This window comes from Ylistrum balloti, unplaced genomic scaffold, assembly GCF_031769215.1.
Source record: "Ylistrum balloti isolate Yb309-2 unplaced genomic scaffold, AGI_CSIRO_Ybal_v1 Utg370380, whole genome shotgun sequence".
In the NCBI taxonomy this organism is placed as follows: Eukaryota; Metazoa; Mollusca; class Bivalvia; order Pectinida; family Pectinidae; genus Ylistrum; species Ylistrum balloti.
The window spans coordinates 225,466-247,496 of NW_026782265.1; the positions used below are offsets into that span (position 1 = coordinate 225,466).

Here is a 22,031-nt window from a genome sequence, read left to right on the forward strand (position 1 = left end):
ATCGTAGAGGATCGAAAAATCCGTGTCACAATCTGAGGAAAGGAGTTTAATGGTACATCTTGGCCCTTTCTAAAATTGTTGATTAATATAAAAGTAAATTCATTTTTAAAAAATGTATGAATTGATAGTTACAATTAAACGTATTTTTTTTTAAATATGAAAATCACCAGTTAATGAGAGAAAAATCTATAGATGAGTGCGTGCGTGTGACTGACAACTTTGAAATCAGTTTTCTACTCTGACATCAGTCTTCGAAATGGTACATTTTCTTATCATTATTATTTTTATCATCTGATATTCTAGAGGTTCTAGAGTCCGATCTGATAATTGCGAAATGTCGAATACCGCTTTTACCGCCTTTACCGTAAACGTTAGGGATCTGAAACTGAATGGATTCAGCTTCTGACCGTCCGATCTCGATCTTTAATATAGTTTCTGCTGTAACATTAGGGCTGGTTTTATTGACAGCATTTTAAGTATTTAATCAGACAGAAATTTGCAATAATCGTAAACTCTTAATTCCAAACAGAAAAAGTAAAAAAGAAATAATCCAATGTGTGTAACCTTGTAGTAGCAGGTTGTTTATTGTCTCGTCAATAGCCAGGGTCATTTAAGACGGAGTCTACTTCAGGCAGCTGGTGGCTTCCTCGGCGAACAACATGCGGGAGACCTGCCGTATACAACCCGAGCAACCAAGGTAAAGTGTCTCGCCAAAAACCTATCCACATACGACAGTGCTGATTGGTCCGTCTCTTATCTAATATATCCGACACGTGTAGGTAGTGTCGAACCTCACTTCGGTTCGCGTTGACCATCGTACTACCGTCTCAAAGGAAGAAAACACATCGCAAGGCAGTAGCAAATGGGAACGTGTGAGAAAACTTCTGCATCTTTTGTACTGAAGGACGGGCGGGGCATGTTCAAAACTTATCGCGCAGATCCTGTCTAATGACAGCAGAGTGTTGAGAACACCGTGTACAAACACAAACATCAAACTAAATACATATAACTTGTTTGCAAATATATGTTTTTTTATGAAACCCAGTTTTTGAAAAAAAATAACGAAAAATAAACATGCAGTATAAATGAAAGACATGTAATTCACACGCCAGTGTGTTGATACTAGTGAGGGATTACAGCGTGTTCGTGCTTACTGATAACGATATTCTGATAACAAACTCCTGACCCAGTTCTTACTAACGAATAACTCTTCACACATCGTGCACATGTACGAGGCCGAGATATTTGCCGACAACACGCTGTACTCGAGGGATCAGTTGTCCAGTCTGTGTGTGAACTTTGTCTCCGTACAGCTAAACACCCCCTAAACAAGGAAGGCAGTTATGTCGTCGTTCGCTCCTGCATCCTCCTCGTCCGATGAAGGGTCTAGTTGTGCTAGCTTCGATGCTTCGGATGCAGTTTTTTTTGCAGGTTCGTTGACGTTTTTAATTTATAAACATTATGATAAATTGCTGCATCAAACTGTAAATTCTTGTCCAAAATGCATGGTTAATCAAAAATGATTTCCAACACATAACTCAGATACAAGCCACAATTGATACATTTAGTTATAAACAGTATCGTTTTCTTCATGACCCCGGAAGAAGTCCCGTATGTAACTAAGCTTTGTGTTGGTCAAGCCGTTTCCCCATCTATATCACAAAGATTTGAACTCCGTAACACCATGTTTACAAGTTTACAAACGATGTTAAATACAAGTGTGGCAATTTGACTTCTCGGGTTACATGAGTTTAGTCTTAGCTCGCAAAATTACTAGAGGACACGTTGCTAGCCCTGGTGATCTAGGTTTGAGAGAGGAGGGGGCATGAGGCTATCGTACAGACATCGTGGCGTATTAATTATCAACAGTTGGCGATAACTTGTCTATACGGCTCGTAGGCGGGTCATTCACAGAGAAACCACACACTGAATTAACACGAATAAATTTGGTGTTAATACACCATTGCATGTCTGGAAAGAACCCATTGCCGGATTCACGTAAAAAGTTCGTTTTGATTACATTTCAGGAATCGACAAGATACCGTTCCGTCCTAGTGGCGGTGCAAATGATACGATGGCCTTCAGACACTACGACCCCAAACAGGTATAGAAATCAGTTTAATTGTATGTGTAGCGTCTAAGTGTCCGGCTGTCTACCGTCGGAGTGTCCGGTTGTCTGTCCAACTCCGAAAGCTAATATAAATAAAATGCTGATGACTCAAACATAAGCATTGTCGTCCGACTTTTTAATTGTCCAACCGATTGTTGTATTGTGGTACATTGTAGTGTCTGTTTTTATGTCCGACTTTACTTTTAATTACTGTAAATGTCCTTGATTTTTCGAAGTCAAATTTAAACGCATTTTCATTTTTTGGTAAATTAGCGCATTTATCAGTCACTGAGTTACTATATAAACATCGTAGAAATCAGCGCGATCATATTGTAACCAAATCATGTCATTGCGAAAAGCACTGAAAAAATACCGCTAAAATATGTTCGTTTACTACGGGAACGCACTTGGGACAACAAAGAAAAAATATTTTTATTCTGCCCGAGCATAATAACAATCTGCCCAGGCAGAGTAACACAATACCAAGACAAATAAATAATCTGCCGAGCAGAATGATAAGAATTGGGTATAAACGTTGATGATGGGAGATCACACGGGAATACTTACCATACCTCCGAACAGCACAAAACTAATGCCAAATTCTTATTATTCTAGCCAGATACATTGAAGTAATTTTGTTTGAACAGATTTTGAATTTGCTCGGGCAGATTGTTATTCTGACAAGGTAGTTTGTTATTTTGCCTGGGCAGATTGTTATTGTGACAAGGTAGTTTGTTATTTTGCCTGGGCAGATTGTTATTGTGACAAGGTACAATTATTTTGCCTGGCCAGATTGTTATTGTGACAAGGTACAATTATTTTGCCTGGGCAGATTGTTATTGTGACAAGGTAGTTTGTTATTTTGCCTGGGCAGATTGTTATTGTGACAAGGTACAATTATTTTGCCTGGGCAGATTGTTATTGTGACAAGGTAGTTTGTTATTTTGCCTGGGCAGATTGTTATTGTGACAAGGTAGTTTGTTATTTTGCCTGGGCAGATTGTTATTCTGACAAGGTACAATTATTTTGCCTGGGCAGATTGTTATTGTGACAAGGTAGTTTGTTATTTTGCCTGGGCAGATTGTTATTGTGACAAGGTAGTTTGTTATTTTGCCTGGGCAGATTGTTATTGTGACAAGGTACAATTATTTTGCCTGGGCAGATTGTTATTGTGACAAGGTACAATTATTTTGCCTGGGCAGATTGTTATTCTGACAAGGTACAATTATTTTGCCTGGGCAGATTGTTATTGTGACAAGGTGGTTTGTTATTTTGCCTGGGCAGATTGTTATTGTGACAAGGTACAATTATTTTGCCTGGGCAGATTGTTATTGTGACAAGGTACAATTATTTTGCCTGGGCAGATTGTTATTGTGACAAGGTACAATTATTTTGCCTGGGCAGATTGTTATTGTGACAAGGTAGTTTGTTATTTTGCCTGGGCAGATTGTTATTGTGACAAGGTACAATTATTTTGCCTGGGCAGATTGTTATTCTGACAAGGTACAATTATTTTGCCTGGGCAGATTGTTATTGTGACAAGGTAGTTTGTTATTTTGCCTGGGCAAATTGCAATTGTGACAAGGTAGTTTGTTATTTTGCCTGGGCAAATTGTAATTGTGACAAGGTAGTTTGTTATTTTGCCTGGGCAGATTTTTATTCTGACAGGGTAGAACAACATATTTTTTCTATCGAGTGTTTATTGCTGTACCGCAGTCTCCATTAAAACTTGTATGTACGTGTGTTTTTGGATGTAGGTAGTCATGGGCCGGACCATGGAAGACTGGCTCCGATTCTCGGTCTGTTTCTGGCACACATTCCGCGGCACAGGTAACTGAAACCTTGATGAGATCGGCATGCGTTAGATCAAGATAAGGAAAGCCATGAAGTATAACAAAACAAAAATATGTTGAATGCTGCTAACATAAGCAAAATAACTGGAATGCTAAACATTAATACAAAAATGCGTTCAGCTTTCTAGTTGTGGTATTCCACGTGATTTCCCTGGTTGAATAGCTATCGATATCACGTGAATGCAGGTGCGGACCCTTTCGGCTTCCCCACCCTGATCCGGCCCTGGGACGATGGATCAAACTCTATGGCCAACGCTAAGCGACGTTTGCGGGCAGCGTTCGAGTTCTTCGTCAAACTAGGCGTTAAATATTGGACATTCCATGACAGGTGAAACATGTTTTTCACTAATTACTAATACACTGATAAAACGGTATTTTTTGATGAATAGGATAGATGACTGTTACGCAGCTTGTTTTCAATTTTGAACTGTAGTACATTTTAACTATCTTTAGTTATGACAACAAATATATAAAACAGATCGCACCTAATACCAACCAAGGATGCCATTGCTTTAAGAAAAATGTGACAAAGTAAATGTTTAGTCAGTATCAATACTTAATTGAGACCATATAATTGTTGCTGCTTGCTTCAGAGATATCGCACCAGAGGGCGACACATTGGCCGAGACAAACCAAAATCTGGACGAGATCACAGACTTAGCCTTAGAGTTGCAGAAACAAACAGGGGTGAAATGCCTGTGGGCTACTTGTAACCTTTTCGCTAGTCCAAAGTGAGTATATCATACAAAATGTTTCAGCGTCCAGTAGTAACGATAACGTACAAAATATTTCCCTGTCCAAAGTAAGGAACAAACTAATTTTCCCTGTCCAAAGTAAGGACAAACTAATTTTCTCTGTCAAAAGTTAAGGAACAAACTAATTTTCTCTGTCAAAAGTTAAAGGACAAACTGATTTTCCCTGTCAAAAGTTAAGGAACAAACTAATTTTCCCTGTCCAAAGTAAGGAACAAACTAATTTTCTCTGTCAAAAGTTAAAGGACAAATTAATTTTCCCTGTCCAAAGTTAAAGGACAAATTAATTTTCCCTGTCCAAAGTTAAAAGACAAACTAATTTTTCCTATCCAAAGTTAAAAGACAAACTAATTTTTCTTGTCAAAAGTAAGGACAAAACTAATTTTCCGTCAAAAGTAAGGAACAAAGTAATTTTCCCTGTCAAAAGTTAAGGAACAAACTAATTTTCCCTGTCAAAAATTACAAGACAAACTAATTTTCCCTGTCCAGAGTTAAAAGACAAACTAATTTTCCCTGTCCAAAGTTAAAAGACAAACTAATTTTCCTTGTCAAAAGTAAGGACAAAACTAATTTTCCCTGTCAAAAGTTAAAGGACAAATTAATTTTCCCTGTCCAAAATTAAAAGACAAACTAATTTTCCCTGTCAAAAGTAAGGAACAAACTAATTTTCCCTGTCAAAAGTTAAAGGACAAATTAATTTTCCCTGTCCAAAGTTAAAAGACAAACTAATTTTCCCTGTCCAAAGTTAAAAGACAAACTAATTTTCCTTGTCAAAAGTTAAAAGACAAACTAATTTTCCTTGTCCAGAGTTAAAAGACAAACTAATTTTCCCTGTCAAAAGTAAGGAACAAACTAATTTTCCCTGTCAAAAGTTAAAGGACAAACTAATTTTCTCTGTCAAAAGTTAAAGGACAAATAAATTTTCCCTGTCCAAAGTTAAAAGACAAACTAATTTTCCCTGTCCAAAGTTAAAAGACAAACTAATTTTCCCTGTCCTAAGTAAGGACAAAACTAATTTTCCCTGTCAAAAGTTAAGGAACAAACTAATTTTCCCTGTCAAAAGTTAAAAGACAAACTAATTATCCGTGTCAAAAGTTAAAGGACAAATGAATTTTCCCTGTTCAAAGTTAAAAGCCAAACTTATTTTACCTGTCAAAAGTTAAGGAACAAACTAATTTTCCCTGTCAAAAGTTAAAATACAAACTAATTTTCCCTGTCAAAAGTTAGGGAACAAACTAATTTTCCCTGTCCAAAGTTAAAAGACAAACTAATTTTCCTTGTCAAAAGTAAGGACAAAACTAATTTTCCCTGTCAAAAGTTAAAGGACAAACTAATTTTCTCTGTCAAAAGTTAAAGGACAAATTAATTTTCCCTGTCCAAAGTAAGGAACAAACTAATTTTCCCTGTCCAAAGTAAGGAACAAACTAATTTTCCCTGTCAAAAGTTAAGGAACAAACTAATTTTCCCTGTCAAAAGTTAAAAGACAAACTAATTTTCCCTGTCAGTTAAAGACAAATTAAGTCAAAATTTAAAGGACAAACTAATTTTCCCTGTCAAAAGTTAAAGGACAAATTAATTTTCCCTGTCCAAAGTTAAAAGACAAACTAATTTTCCCTGTCCAAAGTTAAAAGACAAACTAATCTTCCTTGTCAAAAGTAAGGACAAAACTAATTTTCCCTGTCAAAAGTAAGGAACAAACTAATTTTCCCTGTCAAAAGTTAAAGGACAAACTAATTTTCTCTGTCAAAAGTTAAAAGACAAACTAATTAAAGGAACAAACTAATTTTCCCTGTCACAAGTTAAGGAACAAACTAATTTTCCCTGCCAAAAGTTAAAGGACAAATTAATTTTCCCTGTCCAAAGTTAAAGGACAAATTAATTTTCCCTGTCCAAAGTTAAAAGACAAACTAATTTTTCCTGTCCAAAGTTAAAAGACAAACTAATTTTCCCTGTCCAAAGTTAAAGGACAAACTAATTTTCCCTGTCAAAAGTTAAGGAACAAACTAATTTTCCCTGTCAAAAGTTAAGGAACAAACTAATTTTCTCTGTCAAAACTTAAAAGACAAACTAATTTTCCCTGTCCAAAGTTAAAAGACAAACTAATTTTCCCTGTCCAAAGTTAAAAGACAAACTAATTTTCCCTGTCCTAAGTAAGGACAAAACTAATTTTCCCTGTCAAAAGTAAAAGACAAACTAAGTCAAAAGGACAAACTAATTTTCCTTGTCAAAGTTAAAACAAACTAATTTTCCCTGTCAAAAGTAAGGAACAAACTAATTTTCCCTGTCAAAAATTAAAAGCAAACTAATTTTCCCTGTCCAGAGTTAAAAGACAAACTAATTTTCCCTGTCCAAAGTGAAAAGACAAACTAATTTTCCTTGTCAAAAGTAAGGACAAAACTAATTTTCCCTGTCAAAAGTAAGGAACAAAGTCATTTTCCCTGTCAAAGACAAATTAATTTTCCCTGTCAAAAGTTAAGAAACAAACTAATTTTCCCTGTCAAAAGTTAAGGAACAAACTAATTTTCCCTGTCAAAAGTTAAAAGACAAACTAATTTTCCGTGTCAAAAGTTAAAGGACAAACTAATTTTCTCTGTCAAAAATTACAAGACAAACTAATTTTCCCTGTCCAGAGTTAAAAGACAAACTAATTTTCCCTGTCAAAAGTTAAAAGACAAACTAATTTTCCCTGTCAAAAGTTAAAGGACAAACTAATTTTCCCTGTCAAAAGTTAAAGGACAAATTAATTTTCCCTGTCCAAAGTTAAAAGACAAACTAATTTTCCCTGTCCAAAGTTAAAAGACAAATTAATTTTCCCTGTCAAAAGTTAAAAGACAAACTAATTTTCCCTTTCCAAAGTTAAAGGACAAACTAATTTTCCCTGTCAAAAGTTAAAGGACAAACTAATTTTCCCTGTCAAAAGTTAAAAGACAAACTAATTTTCCCTGTCCAAAGTTAAAAGACAAACTAATTTTCCCTGTCCTAAGTAAGGACAAAACTAATTTTCCCTGTCAAAAGTTAAAACACAAACTAATTTTCCCTGTCAAAAGTAAAGGACAAACTAATTTTCCCTGTCAAAAGTTAAAGGACAAACTAATTTTCCCTGTCCAAAGTTAAAAGACAAACTAATTTTCCCTGTCAAAAGTTAAAAGACAAACTAATTTTCCCTGTCCAATGTTAAAAGACAAACTAATTTTCCCTGTCAAAAGTAAGGAACAAACTAATTTTCCCTGTCAAAAATTAAAAGCAAACTAATTTTCCGTGTCCAGAGTTAAAAGACAAACTAATTTTCCCTGTCAAAAGTTAAAAGACAAACTAATTTTCCCTGTCCAGAGTTAAAAGACAAACTAATTTTCCCTGTCAAAAGTAAGGAACAAACTAGTTTTCCCTGTCAAAAGTTAAAAGACAAACTAATTTTCTCTGTCAAAAGTTAAAGGACAAATTAATTTTCCCTGTCCAAAGTTAAAAGACAAACTAATTTTCCTTATCAAAAATAAGGACAAAACTAATTTTCCCTGTCAAAAGTAAGGAACAAAGTAATTTTTCCTGTCAAAAGTTAAGGAACAAAGTAATTTTCCCTGTCAAAAGTTAAAGGACAAATTGATTGTCCCTGAACAAAGTTAAAAGACAAACTAATTTTCCCTGTCCAAAGTTAAAAGACAAACTAATTTTCCCTGTCCTAAGTAAGGACAAAACTAATTTTCCCTGTCACAAGTAAGGAACAAACTAATTTTCCCTGTCAAAAGTTAAAGGACAAACTAATTTTCCCTGTCAAAAGTTAAAGGACAAATAAATTTTCCCTGTCCAAAGTTAAAAGACAAACTAATTTTCCTGTCTGTCAAAAGTTAAAAGACAAACTAATTTTCCCTGTCAAAAGTTAAAAGACAAACTAAAAGACAAACTAATTTTCCTGTCAAAAGTTAAAGGACAAACTAATTTTCCCTGTCAAAAGTTAAGGAACAAACTAATTTTCCCTGTCCAAAGTTAAAAGACAAACTAATTTTCCCTGTCAAAAGTAAGGAACAAACTAATTTTCCCTGTCAAAAGTTAAGGAACAAACTAATTTTCCCTGTCAAAAGTTAAGGAACAAACTAATTTTCCCTGTCAAAAGTTAAAAGACAAACTAATTATCCGTGTCAAAAGTTAAAGGACAAACTAATTTTTCCTGTCAAAAGTTAAAGGACAAATTAATTGTCCCTGTCAAAAGTTAAAAGACAAACTAATTTTCCCTGTCAAAAGTTAAAAGACAAACTAATTTTCCCTGTCAAAAGTTAAAGGACAAACTAATTTTCCCTGTCAAAAGTTAAAAGACAAACTAATTTTCCCTGTCCAAAGTTAAAAGACAAACTAATTTTCCCTGTCAAAAGTTAAAAGACAAACTAATTTTCCCTGTCCAAAGTTAAAAGACAAACTAATTTTCCCTGTCAAAAGTTAAAAGACAAACTAATTTTCCCTGTCAAAAGTTAAAAGACAAACTAATTTTCCCTGTCAAAAGTTAAAAGACAAACTAAAAAGACAAACTAATTTTCCCTGTCAAAAGTTAAAAAGACAAACTAATTTTCCCTGTCAAAAGTTAAAAGACAAACTAATTTTCCCTGTCAAAAGTTAAAAGACAAACTAATTTTCCCTGTCAAAAGTAAAAGACAAGTTAAAAGACAAACTAATTTTTTTCCCTGTCAAAAGTTAAAGGACAAACTAATTTTCTCTGTCGAAAATTACAAGACAAACTAATTTTCCCTGTCCAGAGTTAAAAGACAAACTAATTTTCCCTGTCAAAAGTAAGGACAAAACTAATTTTCCCTGTCAAAAGTAAGGAACAAACTAATTTTCTCTGTCAAAAATTACAAGACAAACTAATTTTCCCTGTCCAGAGTTAAAAGACAAACTAATTTTCCCTGTCCAAAGTGAAAAGACAAACTAATTTTCCCTGTCAAAAGTAAGGAACAAACTCATTTTCCCTGTCAGTTAGGGAACAAACTAATTTTCTCTGTCAAAAGTTAAGGAACAAACTAATTTTCCCTGTCCAAAGTTAAAAGACAAACTAATTTTCCCTGTCAAAAGTGTAAAGGACAAACTAATTTTCCCTGTCAAAAGTTAAAGGACAAACTAATTTTCACTGTCAAAAGTTAAAGGACAATAAAATTATCCCTGTCAAAAGTTAAAGGACAAACTAATTTTCCCTGTCAAAAGTTAAAAGGACAAACTAATTTTCCCTGTCAAAAAGTCAAAAGGACAAACTAATTTTCCCTGTCAAAAGTTAAAAGACAAACTAATTTTCCCTGTCAAAAGTTAAAAGTCAAACTAATTTTCCCTGTCAAAAATTAAACAGCAATCTAATTTTCCCTGTCAAAAGTTAAAGGACAAACTAATTTTCCCTGTAAAAGTTAAAAGACAAACTAATTTTCCCTGTCCAAAAAGTTCCAAAAAGGACAAACTAATTTTCCCTGTCAAAAGTTAAAGGACAAACTAATTTTCTCTGTCAATAGTTAAAAGACAAACTAATTTTCCCTGTCAAAAGTAAGGAACAAACTCATTTTCCCTGTCAAAAATTAAAAGACAAACTAATTTTCCCTGTCCAGAGTTAAAAGACAAACTAATTTTCCCTGTCCAAAGTGAAAAGACAAACTAATTTTCCCTGTCAAAAGTAAGGAAAAACTAATTTTCCCTGTCAAAAGTTAAAAGAACAAACTAATTTTCCCTGTCACAAAGTGTCAAAAGGACAAACTAATTTTCCCTGTCAAAAGTTAAAAGACAAACTAATTTTCCCTGTCAAAAGTTAAAAGACAAATTAATTTTCCCTGTCAAAAGTTAAAAGACAAACTAATTTTCTCTGTCAAAAGTTAAAGGACAAATTAATTTTCCCTGTCCAAATTTAAAGGACAAACTAATTTTCCCTGTCAAAAGTTAAAGGACAAACTAATTTTCTCTGTCAATAGTTAAAAGACAAACTAATTTTCCCTGTCAAAAGTTAAGGAACAAACTAATTTTCCCTGTCAAAAGTTAAAGGACAAATTAATTTTCCCGATGCAATGTAAGGAACAAACTTATTTTCCCTGTCAAAAGTTAAGGAACAAACTAATTTTCCCTGTCAAAAGTTAAGGAACAAACTAATTTTCCCTGTCAAAAGTTAAAAGACAAACTAATTTTCCCTGTCCAGAGTTAAAAGACAAACTAATTTTCCCTGTCAAAAGTTAAAAGTCAAACTAATTTTCCCTGTCAAAAGTTAAAGGACAAACTAATTTTCCCTGTCAAAAGTTAAGGACACAAACTAATTTTTTCAAAAGTTAAAGGACAAATGAATTTTCCCTGTTCAAAGTTAAAAGCAAAACTTATTTTACCTGTCAAAAATTAAAGGGCAAACTAATTTTCCCTGTCAAAAGTTAAGGAACAAACTAATTTTCCCTGTCAAAAGTTAAAAGACAAACTAATTTTCCCTGTCCAGAGTTAAAAGACAAACTAATTTTCCCTGTCAAAAGTTAAAAGACAAACTAATTTTCCCTGTCAAAAGTTAAAAGTCAAACTAATTTTCCCTGTCAAAAGTTAAAAGACAAACTAATTATCCGTGTCAAAAGTTAAAGGACAAACTAATTTTCTCTGTCAATAGTTAAAAGACAAACTAATTTTCCCTGTCAAAAGTTAAAAGACAAACTAATTTTCCCTGTGTCAAAAGTTAAAGGACAAATTAATTTTCCCTGTCCAAAGTTAAAAGACAAACTAATTTTCCCTGTCCAAAGTTAAAAGACAAACTAATTTTCCCTGTCCAAAGTGAAAAGACAAACTAATTTTTTCTGTCAAAAGTTAAAAGACAAACTAATTTTCCCTGTCCAAAGTTAAAAGACAAACTAATTTTTCCTGTCCAAAGTTAAAAGACAAACTAATTTTCCCTGTCCAAAGTTAAAAGACAAACTAATTTTCCTTGTCAAAAGTTAAGGAACAAACTAATTTTCCCTGTCAAAAGTTAAAAGACAAACTAATTTTCCCTGTCAAAAGTTAAAAGACAAACTAATTTTCCCTGTCAAAAGTTAAAAGACAAACTAATTTTCCGTGTCAAAAGTTAAAGGACAAATCAATTTTCCCTGTTCAAAGTTAAAAGCCAAACTTATTTTCCCTGTCAAAAATTAAACAGCAATCTAATTTTCCCTGTCAAAAGTTAAAGGACAAATTGATTGTCCCTGAACAAAGTTAAAAGACAAACTAATTTTCCCTGTCCAAAGTCAAAAGACAAACTAATTTTCCTTGTCAAAAGTTAAAAGACAAATTAATTTTCCCTGTCAAAAGTTAAAAGACAAACTAATTTTCCCTGTCAAAAGTTAAAAGACAAACTAATTTTCCGTGTCAAAAGTTAAAGGACAAACTAATTTTCCCTGTCAAAAGTTAAAACACAAACTAATTTTCCCTGTCCAAAGTTAAGGAACAAAAATTTTCCTACAAAGTTAAGGACAAAACTAATTTTCCCTGTCAAAAGTAAGGAACAAAGTCATTTTCCCTGTCAAAAGTTAGGGAACAAACTAATTTTCTCTGTCAAAAGTAAGGAACAAACTAATTTTCCCTGCCAAAAGTTAAAGGACAAATTAATTTTCCCTGTCCAAAGTTAAAAGACAAACTAATTTTCCCTGTCAAAAGTAAGGAACAAAGTAATTTTCCCTATCAAAAGTTAAGGAACAAACTAATTTTCTCTGTCAAAAATTAAAAGACAAACTAATTTTCCCTGTCAAAAGTTAAAGGACAAACTAATTTTCCCTGTCAAATGTAAGGAACAAACTAATTTTCCCTGTCAAAAGTTAAAAGACAAACTAATTTTCCCTGTCAAAAGTTAAGGAACAAACTAATTTTCCCTGTCCAAAGTTAAAAGACAAATTAATTTTCCCTGTCAAAAGTTAAAGGACAAATTAATTTTCCCTGTCCAAAGTAAGGAACTAACTAATTTTCCCTGTCGAAAGTAAGGAACAAACTAATTTTCCCTGTCAAAAGTTAAAAGACAAACTAATTTTCCGTGTCAAAAGTTAAAGGAGAAATCAATTTTCCCTGTTCAAAGTTATAAGCCAAACTTATTTTCCCTGTCAAAAATTAAAGGACAAATTAATTGTCCCTGTCCAAAGTTAAAAGACAAACTAATTTTCCCTGTCCAAAGTCAAAAGACAAACTAATTTTCCTTGTCAAAAGTTAAAAGACAAAATAATTTTCCCTGTCCAAACTTAAAAGACAAACTAATTTTCCCTGTCCAAAGTTAAAAGACAAACTAATTTTTCCTGTCCAAAGTGAAAAGACAAACTAATTTTCCTTGTCAAAAGTAAGGACAAAACTAATTTTCCCTGTCCAAAGTAAGGAACAAACTAATTTTCCCTGTCCAAAGTAAGGAACAAACCAATTTTCCCTGTCAAAAGTTAAGGAACAAACTAATTTTCCCTGTCAAAAGTTAAAGGACAAACTAATTTTCTCTGTCGAAAATTACAAGACAAACTAATTTTCCCTGTCCAGAGTTAAAAGACAAACTAATTTTCCCTGTCAAAAGTTAAAGGACAAATTAATTTTCCCTGTCCAAAGTTAAAAGACAAACTAATTTTCCCTGTCCAAAGTAAGGAACAAACTAATTTTTTCTGTCCAAAGTAAGGAACAAACCAATTTTCCCTGTCAAAAGTTAAGGAACAAACTAATTTTCCCTGTCAAAAGTTAAAGGACAAACTAATTTTCTCTGTCGAAAATTACAAGACAAACTAAAGAATTAAAAGACAAACTAATTTTCCCTGTCAAAAGTTAAAGGACAAATTAATTTTCCCTGTCCAAAGTTAAAAGACAAACTAATTTTCCCTGTCCAAAGTTAAAAGACAAACTAATTTTCCCTGTCAAAAATTAAAGAGCAAACTAATTTTCCCTGTCAAAAGTTAAAGGACAAATTAATTGTCCCTGTCCAAAGTTAAAAGACAAACTAATTTTCCCTGTCCAAAGTTAAAGGACAAATTCATTTTCCCTGTCCAAACTTAAAAGACAAACTAATTTTCCCTGTCCAAAGTTAAAAGACAAACTAATTTTCCCTGTCAAAAGTTAAAGGACAAATTAATTTTCCCTGTCCAAAGTAAGGAACAAACTAATTTTCCCTGTCCAAAGTAAGGAACAAACTAATTTTCCCTGTCAAAAGTTAAGGAACAAACTAATTTTCCTTGTCAAAAGTTACGGAACAAATTAATTTTCCCTGTCAAAAGTTAAAAGACAAACTAATTTTCTCTGTCAAAAGTTAAAAGACAAACTAATTTTCCCTGTCCAGAGTTAAAAGACAAACTAATTTTCCCTGTCAGAAGTAAGGAACAAACTAATTTTCCCTGTCAAAAGTTAAAGGACAAACTAATTTTCTCTGTCAAAATTTAAAGGACAAATTAATTTTCCCTGTCCAAAGTTAAAAGACAAACTAATTTTCCCTGTCCAAAGTTAAAAGACAAACTAATTTTCCTTGTCAAAAGTAAGGACAAAACTAATTTTCCCTGTCAAAACTAAGGAACAAACTAATTTTCCCTGTCAAAAGTTAAAGGACAAATTAATTTTCCCTGTCCAAAGTAAGGAACAAACTAATTTTCCCTGTCAAAAGTTAAGGAACAAACTAATTTTTCCTGTCAAAAGTTAAGGAACAAACTAATTTTCCCTGTCAAAAGTTAAAGGACAAATTAATTTTCCCTGTCAAAAGTTAAAAGACAAACTAATTTTCCCTGTCCAAAGTTAAAAGACAAACTAATTTTCCCTGTCCAGAGTTAAAAGACAAACTAATTTTCCCTGTCAAAAGTAAGGAACAAACTCATTTTCCCTGTCAAAAGTTAAAGGACAAATTAATTTTCCCTGTCCAAAGTTAAAAGAAAAACTAATTTTTCCTGTCAAAAGTTAAAGGACAAATTAATTGTCCCTGTCCAAAGTTAAAAGACAAACTAATTTTCCCTGTCAAAAGTTAAAAGACAAACTAATTTTCCCTGTCAAAAAAAGTTAAAAAGTTAAAGGACAAACTAATTTTCCCTGTCAAAAGTTAAAAGACAAACTTAATTTTCCCTGTCAAAAGTTAAAGGACAAACTAATTTTCCCTGTCCAAAGTTAAAGGACAAACTAATTTTCCCTGTCAAAAGTTAATGAACAAACTAATTTTCCCTGTCAAAAGTTAAGGAACAAACTAATTTTTCCTGTCAAAAGTTAAGGAACAAACTAATTTTCCCTGTCAAAAGTTAAAGGACAAATTAATTGTCCCTGTCCAAAGTTAAAAGACAAACTAATTTTCCCTGTCCAAAGTTAAAAGACAAACTAATTTTTCCTGTCAAAAATTAAAGGACAAACTAATTTTCCCTGTCAAAAGTTAAGGAACAAACTAATTTTCCCTGTCAAAAGTTAAAAGACAAACTAATTTTTCCTGTCAAAAATTAAAGGGCAAACTAATTTTCCCTGTCAAAAGTTAAGGACAAACTAATTTTCCCTGTCAAAAGTTAAAAGACAAATTTATTTTTCCTGTCAAAAGTAAGGAACAAACTAATTTTCCCTGTCAAAAGTTAAAGGACAAATTAATTTTCCCTGTCCAAAGTTAAAAGACAAACTAATTTTCCCTGTCCAAAGTTAAAAGACAAACTAATTTTCCTTTTCAAAAGTAAGGACAAAACTAATTTTCCCTGTCAAAAGTTAAGGAACAAACTAATTTTCCCTGTCAAAAGTTAAAGGACAAATTAATTTTCCCTGTCCAAAGTAAGGAACAAACTAATTTTCCCTGTCAAAAGTTAAGGAACAAACTAATTTTTCCTGTCAAAAGTTAAGGAACAAACTAATTTTCCCTGTCAAAAGTTAAAAGACAAACTAATTTTCCCTGTCAAAAGTAAGGAACAAACTAATTTTCCCTGTCAAAAGTTAAAGGACAAACTAATTTTCTCTGTCAAAAGTTAAAGGACAAATTAATTTTCCTTTTCAAAAGTAAGGACAAAACTAATTTTCCCTGTCAAAAGTTAAGGAACAAACTAATTTTTCCTGTCAAAAGTTAAAGGACAAATTAATTTTCCCTGTCCAAAGTAAGGAACAAACTAATTTTTCCTGTCAAAAGTTAAGGAACAAACTAATTTTTCCTGTCAAAAGTTAAGGAACAAACTAATTTTCCCTGTCAAAAGTTAAAAGACAAACTAATTTTCCCTGTCAAAAGTAAGGAACAAACTAATTTTCCCTGTCAAAAGTTAAAGGACAAACTAATTTTCTCTGTCAAAAGTTAAAGGACAAATTAATTTTCCTTTTCAAAAGTAAGGACAAAACTAATTTTCCCTGTCAAAAGTTTAAGGAACAAACTAATTTTTCCTGTCAAAAGTTAAAGGACAAATTAATTTTCCCTGTCCAAAGTAAGGAACAAACTAATTTTTCCTGTCAAAAGTTAAAGGACAAATTAATTTTCCCTGTCCAAAGTAAGGAACAAACTAATTTTTCCTGTCAAAAGTTAAGGAACAAACTAATTTTTCCTGTCAAAAGTTAAGGAACAAACTAATTTTCCCTGTCAAAAGTTAAAAGCCAAACTAATTTTCCGTGTCAAAAGTTAAAGGACAAACTGATTTTCCATGTCCAAAGTTAAAAGACAAACTAATTTTCCCTGTCCAAAGTTAAAAGACAAACTAATTTTTCCTGTCAAAAGTTAAAAGACAAACTAATTTTCCCTGTCAAATTTAAAGAAGAAACTAATTTTCTCTGTCAAAAGTTAAAGGACAAACAAATTTTCCCTGTCAAAAGTTAAAGGACAAATTAATTTTCCCTGTCCAAAGTTAAAAGACAAACTAATTTTCCTTGTCAAAAGTAAGGAAACAATCGTTACAACATTTTCCCCGTTAAACGTTTTTTAGAAACAAAGAACATTTTCACTTTCCAAAGTTAAGGTTACAAGCAACATCAAAGGTCAGTGAATCAAACAACATTTTCCCTGATCAAAGTTATGGAAAGAATCGTCAATATTAGGGAAACATACATATGTATTCCCCATCCTAAATAGGGAACAATATACATTGTTCCGATTTAAATTTATCGGTAACAAACAATCGTTTGCCCTGTCTGTACCGTCACACCAGTTTCCTATTTGTTCACCATGAAACGCTAATCTTTTGTTCAGGTACATGAATGGAGCCGCAAGTAACCCTGATTCTCACGTGGTGGCGTTCGCTGCAGCCCAGGTCAAGAAAGGCATGGAAATCGCAGTAAAGCTGGGGGCAGAAAACTTCGGTAAGTTGTCAACACGTGTGTCACATGGATATAGTCACTCCAGCAGGTTAGTGTGAGTGTCGCTGCTCTACTTTGACTTGTGCATTTCATCTCATCATTGCTTCTACTGTTGGTGTTACTCTAGTTTAGATTGGTGAATTGTCACATCGTTACATCTCTTTACTACTTTGGGGTCGATGAATTGAAGTGCCACATCTCTTCACAAGTGTTGGTCGATGAATTGAAGTGCCACATCTCTTCACAAGTGTTGGTCGATGAATTGAAGTGCCACATCTCTTCACAAGTGTTGGTCGATGAATTGAAGTGCCACATCTCTTCACAAGTGTTGGTCGATGAATTGAAGTGCCACATCTCTTCACAAGTGTTGGTCGATGAATTGAAGTGCCACATCTTTTCACAAGTGTTGGTCGATGAATTGAAGTGTCACATCTCTTCACAAGTGTTGGTCGATGAATTGAAGTGTCACATCTCTTCACAAGTGTTGGTCGATGAATTGAAGTGTCACAGCTCTTAACAAGTGTTGGTCGATGAATTGAAGTGTCACATCTCTTCACAAGTGTTGGTCGATGAATTAAAGTGTCACATCTCTTCACAAGTGTTGGTCGATGAATTGAAGTGCCACATCTCTTCACAAGTGTTGGTCGATGAATTGAAGTGCCACATCTCTTCACAAGTGTTGGTCGATGAATTGAAGTGTCACATCTTTTCCCCAGTTTTGGTCACATTGCTACACTAGTTTGCGTCGGTGAATTTCGTGTCAAATCACTACTCACTTTGAGTTGGTGAATGTTGTATTGTCGTTGTTATTGTTGGTTATTTTTTTCACATCGATATCAAGATTCTGTCCTTATTTGGTCTTGAAGAGGCGGGCCGAATAGTGGAAATAGAGAAAATTTTCTGAAATCCTTCTTTCGTGGGAATGCCTTGATTCAGTTCCGAATTTGGTCTGAAACATACCAAGGTGAAAGGAATCTAATTTTGAACCAAGCCGGAGCCTGACACCGGGCCCAACACGGGAAATGTAAGTTTATTTAAAAAAGATCGTTCTTCTGTACAAGAATATTGTCCAAGTTTGAAGCATTTTTCATGAATAGTGAATATGACTTACGTTCGACCACATGGCCGGGAACCAATAGGGAAAGTATTCGTCATATTTGAATTTCTTAGTTAAATGAATTGATTGCTGAATTGGTCAGGTGAGCGATGCAGGCCCATTTGGTCTCTTGTCTTAACGTAGTGCTGTGTAATCATACATTGTTTGACGTACAATACAAAGTACTTCTTACGAAGCATATCAATAAATTGCATCTTGCGTAAAATACAGACTATACATAAATGTGTAATGTAGCAGTGTTGTCTGTTTTCAGTGTTTTGGGGAGGCCGAGAGGGCTACCACACTATCCTCAACACCGATGTTCTTACAGAACTCACAAACATGGCCAACTTTTTTAAAATGGCAGCAGGTAAGAATTGTATAGATTTCCTCTGTTAATGTATTACAATATTTCCATTGTGAAAACCATATTGTTAGTTGTAAAATATTAAACTGAACATGTTGTATATCTGTAGCTTACAAGAAGAAATTAGGGTTTACAGGAAATCTGCTGATCGAACCTAAACCAAAGGAACCAGCAAAGCACCAGTATGATTACGGTAGGTAACAATGTATACAGTGTTCACAGATGGTGGGGATCAACATCATATCTTAGGCAGAAATGAACAGTACTTCGGACAGAAATAAACGGTCAAGCTTTCTATTCAGAAAGACATGAGCGCATTTTAAAGAAAACTTGGTACTCACGTTTCCATGCAATGTAGGAAAATATTGCATATGCTAGTGGTTACTCAACGCCTGTTACAACTCGAAATACACCACATGTCAACATAAATATAGTCATCAAATGATATGTACCAGTAGATATGTACCAGTAGATATATACCAGTAGATATGTATGGTAGATATGTACCAGTAGATATATACCAGTAGATATGTATGGTAGATATGTACCAGTAGATATTTACCAGTAGATATGTATGGTAGATATGTACCAGTAGATATTTACCAGTAGATATGTATGGTAGATATTTACCAGTAGATATGTATGGTAGATATGTACCAGTAGATATGTATGGTAGATATGTACCAGTAGATATGTATGGTAGATATGTACCAGTAGATATTTATGGTAGATATCTACCAGTAGATATTTATGGTAGATATGTACCAGTAGATATGTATGGTAGATATTTATGGTAGATGTGTATGGTAGATATTTACCAGTAGATATGTATGGTAGATATTTACCAGTAGATATTTATGGTAGATATGTACCAGTAGATATTTATGGTAGATATGTATGGTAGATATTTACAGTAGATGTGTATGGTATATATTTACCAGTAGATATGTATGGTAGATATTTACCAGTAGATATGTATGGTAGATATGTACCAGTAGATATTTACCAGTAGATATGTATGGTAGATATGTACCAGTAGATATGTATGGTAGATATTTACCAGTAGATATTTATGGTAGATATGTATGGTAGATATGTACCAGTAGATATGTATGGTAAATATGTACCAGTAGATATGTATGATAGATATTTACCAGTAAATATGTATGGTAGATATGTACCAGTAGATATGTATGGTAGATATTTACCAGTAGATATGTACCAGTAGATATTTACCAGTAGATATGTACCAGTAGATATTTACCAGTAGATATGTATCAGTAGCCTTACATACATTATGTTGCCATCTTATGGAGGATACCGTCGCTGATGTTTTTTTTTTTTTTTTTTTGACAGACGCCATGACTGTGATCGGATTCTTGAAACATTTCGGATTGGACAAAGATTTCAAGGTCAGTCGCTATCTTGTATAGAGCTTCACATCGTCTCTGTTCTCGTCACTCTTGATATCTTGTGTGTCGCCTAATCTCCAGAATTAATACATTACAAACTTGTTGAATATGACTTGTACACTAGTTAGCTATAACATAAGTTGCCCCAGCATCTGAAATCCGTTAGCATTATTTCTGGTCACTTTTATATACCACATATTTAGATCATAATCTGTTGGTATTTCAGCTGAACATTGAGCCCAACCACACGACTCTGGCCGGTCATGGATATGAGCACGATATCATCATGGCTTCAGCGTAAGTTTTTCCCAAGAATGATCAATTTGGTCATTGATCATACCAGAAGTGTATTAATATTCTGCCTCGTTCTTGAAGATCGACTTTTTGTAGAGGGTAACTCCTCAATTCATGTTCGATATAGTGACATCGAACATATCACAACCTAATGGAATCAGGGTAAATTCAGGTATACTACACCGATATCATCTCTGGATTGTAACAATGGCTTCTGTAGTATGGAACCATTACTATTTGGATTGGATAAGCAGGCGTTCTATGTTTACTGTATGTAATTTTATTGGTCAACAGGTTCGGAATGTTGGGTTCCGTGGATTCTAACACCGGATCACCAGACCTAGGATGGGATACGGATCAGTTCCCTATGGATACCAAAAACGCTACACTGGTGCTCAAGGTAAACCCTATCATTTGTCTTACCTCGGCTTGATGGTGTATTTCCTTTTGTGGTAATGTCTCACACTGTTTATAGTTGCTTTTGTCCGGTCCATAATAGATATCCTCATCCCTGTAAAATAAATGTTTCCATGAAACGTTTATATTTTCAGGCAATTCTGGAACAAGGTGGATTACAGCCCGGTGGTCTTAACTTCGACTGTAAAGTACGCAGGGAGTCCACCGATCTCAGAGACATGTTCATTTCTCATATTGGTAGGTCGACTGTAAAGTTCGCAGGGAGTTAACTGATCTGAGACATGTTCATATCCCAGATACCTCAGACAGACTAATTATTGAATTCTAGTTGTTATTTTGATAAAGCCTCAGACAGATAGATGAGTTTTTGTGATAATTCGTAAATCAATCCACAGGTGCAATGGATACCTTTGCTCGAGGCCTGAAGAACGCTGCAGCAATTCTAGAGGATGGCGTCATCACAGGACAAGTCAAGGTAAGTTATCGCCAATCTTCACAGATATGTTCAAAGTTTTGACATATTTCAATGTTAAATCGAAATTGTCAGTTTATTGATTATAAAAGCATCAAGACCGGATGAAACATATTCATATGAACACACACACACACACAGAAATGTCTCATTCACATGTGTCTTTATACAAACATCCTTCCACTTAGTCTTAGCATTAAAACTACAATGTCATATTTGCCTTCGAAGGAGCGATACGGCAGCTTCCAGTCCGGAATAGGCGAGAAGATCAATAAAGGACAGACGTCCTTCGAGGAGCTAGAGGTAAATATTGTAGTAATAAATAAGCTTTAGAAGAACTGGGGAGTGAATAGTGCTGTTGGCATTAGCTATCATATTGCCTTAGGAAATAGTTAGCATTAGGAGAACTGAAGGTAAATATCATAGCAGGCATTAAGTAGGCATTATAATCAGACCATTCTTTACACTTTGGAATCGATACATCTTGAATCAGTATAATTTACTGACCGCCGTTTAGAGAATTCAGAGTCGATCTTTTTAATGTAACGCATTCTTGTTCATTTTCAGGAATATATCACAAAGAACGGAGTCCCAAGTAATCCGTCGGGCCGACAGGAGCACTATGAATCAATGATGAATCATTACGTCTAAACAGAGACCGGAAACAGCTGCAATCAAGGAACAATTACAGATCATAACGGACCCATGAACGTCATAACAGACCCGTGAACGTCATAACGGACCCATGAACTTTATAACGGACCCATGAACGTCATAACAGACTCATGAACTTAATAACGGCCAATGAACTTTATAACGGACCCATGAACTTCATAAAGGACCCATGAACGTCATGACGGACTACAGAATGCGGACCAAATCAACTGACTCAGGACCGAACATGTTAAAGCTGTTGTTGGATCGAACTATCTTAATATCAGTGTTGTTTTCGCTTATACGTATGATTTACCTATACATAGTTAACACTTTCTGAATTCGATATATTTCAGTTTATCAATAAAGCCACATTTTGAAGTTCTAATCTGTTTTCATTTTC

At 34.0% G+C, this 22,031-nt stretch overlaps 1 protein-coding gene across 1 annotated transcript; it reads left to right on the forward strand.

Annotated features, from left to right (window-relative positions):
- Positions 1-1,262: 1,262 nt before the first annotated feature.
- Positions 1,263-22,016, forward strand: LOC132554121 (uncharacterized). Its single transcript, XM_060218422.1, has 15 exons — positions 1,263-1,431; positions 2,028-2,104; positions 3,868-3,940; positions 4,150-4,291; positions 4,557-4,694; positions 16,810-16,919; positions 18,287-18,382; positions 18,489-18,572; positions 19,736-19,791; positions 20,018-20,088; positions 20,380-20,485; positions 20,637-20,739; positions 20,898-20,977; positions 21,203-21,277; positions 21,542-22,016. The coding sequence occupies exons 1-15, from the start codon at positions 1,344-1,346 to the stop codon at positions 21,623-21,625; spliced, it is 1,383 nt and encodes a 460-aa protein (XP_060074405.1). The 5' UTR covers positions 1,263-1,343; the 3' UTR covers positions 21,626-22,016.
- Positions 22,017-22,031: the final 15 nt, after the last annotated feature.

Excerpts from the sequence above, each read along its gene's own strand:
- LOC132554121 (XM_060218422.1), top strand. The coding sequence starts at position 1,344 with ATGTCGTCGTTCGCTCCTGCATCCTCCTCGTCCGATGAAGGGTCTAGT. Across the intron at positions 2,105-3,867 it reads GACACTACGACCCCAAACAG|GTAGTCATGGGCCGGACCAT; the intron begins GTATAGAAATCA and ends TTTTGGATGTAG. Across the intron at positions 19,792-20,017 it reads GATTGGACAAAGATTTCAAG|CTGAACATTGAGCCCAACCA; the intron begins GTCAGTCGCTAT and ends TTGGTATTTCAG.